The sequence below is a fragment of the Fonticula alba genome, assembly GCF_000388065.1.
Source record: "Fonticula alba strain ATCC 38817 unplaced genomic scaffold supercont2.12, whole genome shotgun sequence".
Taxonomy (NCBI): domain Eukaryota; order Rotosphaerida; family Fonticulaceae; genus Fonticula; species Fonticula alba.
This window is the reverse complement of record NW_009242982.1, coordinates 261,058-265,523: the sequence shown is the minus strand read 5'-3', so window position 1 is coordinate 265,523 and position 4,466 is coordinate 261,058. Positions and strand designations below refer to the sequence as shown.

General features: G+C 72.5%; 1 protein-coding gene across 1 annotated transcript; it reads left to right on the top strand.

The window, feature by feature from the left end:
* H696_05598 (hypothetical protein) lies at positions 1–3,530 on the top strand (the record flags this gene model as incomplete). Its single annotated transcript, XM_009499413.1, has 3 exons — positions 1–89; positions 172–2,140; positions 2,384–3,530. Exons 1-3 carry the CDS (start codon positions 77–79, stop codon positions 3,528–3,530), a joined length of 3,129 nt encoding a protein of 1,042 aa, XP_009497688.1. The 5' UTR covers positions 1–76.
* Positions 3,531–4,466: the final 936 nt, after the last annotated feature.

The following is a 4,466-nucleotide window of genomic DNA, read 5'->3' as shown; positions in this document are numbered from 1 at the left end:
GTCCATCATCGACACCCACGCCGACATCCCGCCTCGCCCCGCCCACCACGCCTAGCGCGCACCTCCTCGGTCCCAGATGCTCCGCAGCGGTACGCCCCCTCCCACACCGCCGCCCCCTCGCTCCTGGGCCATCCCCCTGCTGACCCGGTCGGCACGCGCACCCTCGCACAGCCCCCTCGCGCACCGATCTCCCCCTGGGGTCCGGGGGAGATAGCCCCTCCCGGGTCAGCGGCACGCCCCCGAACGCCGGCCCGGCACTGCCACGGGCGGCGCCCTCCCTTCGCCGGCGCTCCTCATCGGACTACTCACTCCCGACATACCAGACGGCACACGGCATCCGCATGGTGAAGCTGCACGACAAGCTCCGCCGGCATGACCCGATTTTCCACGGCCGCACCGACCGGTCCAAGATCATCGACGACTCCACCAACAACACCTTCTCCCTGGTGGATGTCATCATGAACACCGACCTGCGCAGTGCCCTGTGCGCCTTCGCCGGGCAGGAGTTCGCCGAGGAGAACATCATCTTCGTGGAGACGGTCCTCAACTTCAAGCAAAATCGCAATAGCGCCTCCATCTCCGGCATCGTGCACGATTACATCCTGCCCGACTCGCCGATGTCCCTCAATCTGCCGCACAAGACCCGCATCCAAACCCTGGCCGCCAGCCAGAAGTACCTCATCCAGGCCGGGGCCCGCGGGTCGCGCCTCTCGGCCGCCAGCCACCCCTCCGAGTCGGCCGGGTCATCGCACTCGTCGCTGGCCCTGCCGGCCACCGGGTCCGACTCCGGGCCCGGGTCGGGCTCCGCCTGCTCCGCAAGTGGCTGCCCGGGGGCCGGGGCCGGGGCCGGGGCCGCCGAGGACGCCCCGACGAGTGGCCCGGTCGAGCGCCTGGCCTCGCCGGCCGGGCGCCTGTCCAAGCTCTCGCCCGGGCGTCTCTTCCGTGGCGGGTCCAGCGCCGAGCCACCGGCCGCGGACCCGGGCCCCACCGCCGCCCCCGGGTCGCCCCTGGGCCCGGCCACATCCATGAGCTCCCTGGCGTCGGTGTCCTCGGCCGGGTCGGCCAGCACCGGCCGGCCGGCCACCCCGACCAGCGCGCGTGCCTCCAGCATCAAGAACTTCTTCCTGGGCGGCAACCGGCCCCGGTCGACGTCGGTGTCCTCGTCGCGGTCCACCGAGTGCGAAGACCTGGCGGCCCTCAGCCACGCGGACATGGCCCTGTCGGCGGCCGAGAGCGCCGGGGCCTTTGTGCCGGATGGCTGGACCGGCTCCGGCACCCAGTGGTTCGACGCCGCCAATGGGCCGTCGCCCGTGCCCGGGGCCGCTCCGCACCGGCTGTCCCCCCTGCCGGTGGGGTACTCCGCGTCGGTGGCCGACCTCGGCGGCGGCGGCGGCGGCGGCGGCGGCAGCAGCAGCAGCAGCGCCTCCCCCCACCACCCGCAGCAGGGCCACTACCACCACCACCACCACCACCAGCATGGCCAGCCGATCGAGCAGTCGCACTCCTGCCCCGGGTTGCTGACGCTGCCGGCACGCCCGAGCCCCGGGCTGGCGCCCATGAACGCCTGCCCGGCGGCCGGGCCCGGCAGCTGCCACTCTCGCACCGGGGCCTGGTTCGGCGGCTCGGCCGGGGAGTACTTCACGCCAGAGGGCGGCTGGTCGCCCGGGGCGCCGGCCTCGCCCACCTCCCTGCCGGGCGACTGCTACCCGGTGTCCAGCTGCTCCGGGCACCTGTACGACACGGCGTCCCTCTCGTCGACCAGTCGATCGCCCGGCGGCAGCCCGACCCCCCCGCCGGGCGGCGCGCTGGATAGGGCCGCCGCCGTCGCCGCCGCCGCCGCCGCCGCCGCGGCCGACGGCATCACCGACCGGTGGACGCAGTCCCTGACCAGCCTGATCGGCGGGCAGGACCTGCTGCTGGACGGCCCGGGGCCCGGGTCGGCCTCGGCCGGCAGCCTGACCACCAGCACGGACCTGCAGCTGGCCGGCGCCGGGCACCACCCGCGGGAAGACTCGTCCGACCGTGAGGAGGAGCTGCGCGTCTTCGACGCCGCCCTCGATGAGGTCCTCCGCCTGATCGAGGTGTCCATCTACCCGCGCTTCTTGAAGATGTACCTCGACTCGCCGTACCACATTTCGCCGTACGTCCACCACCGTGCGCGCGCCCGGGGCCGGGGGAGCCACGACACACCGCCCGACCCGTGTCCCTTTTCGATGTTGCCTCTAACCTGTGTGCGAAAAAAAAAATGCCCCCCTCCACACCGGCCGGCCTTTTTTGACCGATGCGCGCGCACACGCGCTCCCGGCTCGCCTGTCGCCGCCCACTTCGGCATCGGTGCCCCTCCGCCCCCTCCGCCCCCCCCCCCCTGCCAACACCTGCACAGCACCCTGCCGGAGGGCGTGCGCCGGGTGGTCGTCGTCGGGGGCGGCATGGTGGGCGCCTATGCGGCCATGGTGCTGGACCAGATGCCGCGCTTCCACGTGACGCTGATCGACAACAAGAACTACTTCGAGTTCACGCCCGGCATCGCGCAGGCCTGGGGCGACCCGGCCACGGCCGAGCGCTTCCGCTTCCCCCACTCGCGGTACATCCACCGGGGCCGGGTGGTGCAGGGGTACTGCTGCGAGGTGCAGCGCGGCGCGGTGCGCGTCAACAATGCCGACGTGCCGTATGACTACCTGATCCTCGGGTGCGGGTCCCTGCACAACACCCCGATCAAGAGCGACAACAGCACCATCGCCTTCCGGCTGAAGAAGCTGGCCAGCGAGGGCCGGGACATCACCGAGGCCGGGTCGCTGGTGATCATCGGCGGCGGGGCGGTCGGCGTGCAGCTGGCCTGCGACTTTGCCGAGCGCTTCCCGGACAAGCGCATCACGCTGGTCTCCTCGAGCCACTGCCTGCTGAAGCGCCTGCCGCGCAAGGCGCACCAGATCGCCTCGCGCAACCTCGAGCGCCTCGGGGTCAGCGTGCTGCTGGGCCAGCGCGTGGTCGGGGTCGATGTCGATGGGACGGTTCTCCAGACGGCCGACGGCCTGCTGCTGCCCTGCGACAAGTACATCGTGGCCGTGGGCATGGTGCCGCAGACGCAGTTCCTCCGCCGGTCCATGCCGGAGATCCTGGACGATGCGGGCTTCATCCGGGTGCAGGCCACCCTGCAGGTGGAGGGCCACCAGCAGATCTTCAGCGGCGGCGACGCGTGCAACCTCACCTGCGAGAAGCTGGCCCTGACGGCCGCCTCGCATGGGGTCACCATCGCGCGGAATATCTGCCGCCTGGAGAAGCACAAGCCGCCGGTGCGGCTGGGCGAGCGCGGCGCCGCCGCCTCCCCGGACCGGCCCATCTCCCAAATCGTGTCCCTGGGCCAGAACAATGCGGTGATCGCCCTGCGCGGGGCCTCGGCCGCCGAGGGCCGCAAGTACCTGCGCGCCAAGCGCGACCGCGAGTCCTCCATCCTGTCCATGCTGGTCGACCAGTCCCTGGCCAAGTCCAGCCTGGGCCGGGTGCCGCGGGTGCTCTCGCGCGATGACTGATCGTCCCCCCCCCCCACCCCCTCGGAGACCCGGTCCTTTCCGTGTGCAGCCCGCCGCCCTTCCGCGCGCGCGCGCCCCCCCCCTCCTGCCCTTGCTCGCGCGCGCGCGCACCCCCCGTCCTTTGGCTGCTGCCCCTTCGGCCCCTGTCCCCTGGCCTCGCCTCCCCCCGCCTGCCCTCCGGTGTGGCTATGGTGCTACCGCCACCGCCACGCGCCCGGTAGGCTGCGCTGCGCGCCTGACTTGCTGGCGGCCGCCCGTGCCCGATGTAGTCCCCCCCCCTGGGTGTGTCGGGCCGCCGCTCGTCAGGCGGCCGTGTCCAAGCGCGCGCAGCCCCCCTCCCTGTCCTTGAGTAAAAGAAAAAAGCCCCCTCCGAGCAATCTCCCATCCTGCTGTGCCGCCCGGCCCCCTCGCCGCCGCCGCCGCCGCTGGCCCGTTTCGCCGGCGGCGGAGGCCGAGAAGGAGGCAGCCACAGCAGGAGGGAGAGCCACACATGCCCGCTGCTGAGTGGGCTCCTGCATCGGCCACCGATGCGACGCCTCCCCCAGAAGAAGGGGAGGCAAATACACGTTCGCCCTTCCCCCTTGAAAGCTTGCGAGAAGAAGGGGCGCCCAGGGGGGAGGGGGGGGGGGAAGTAATCTTGGTCCCTTTCCCCCCTGCCGCCGCCCCCCGCGCCCATTCGCCCGCGCCCTCTCTCCCTGTAGGGCAATATCTCGTCACTCGAGATCCCGGCCTTCTGGCCCCTTTCTCCCCGTGGGGGAGGGGGCAGGGGGAGGCGGCCCGGCAGAGGGGACGGGCAACGGACAATGCCCAGCTCCTTGCCGGGTCGGCGGCGAGGGGCCGCCTTTCCAGGGAGGGCGCCGGCGATACCGGCGAAAAGGCGTGGGTTGTGCGCGGATCGGGCTCTTCGCCGGAATCCCGCCTCGCGGTGGGGGGGGG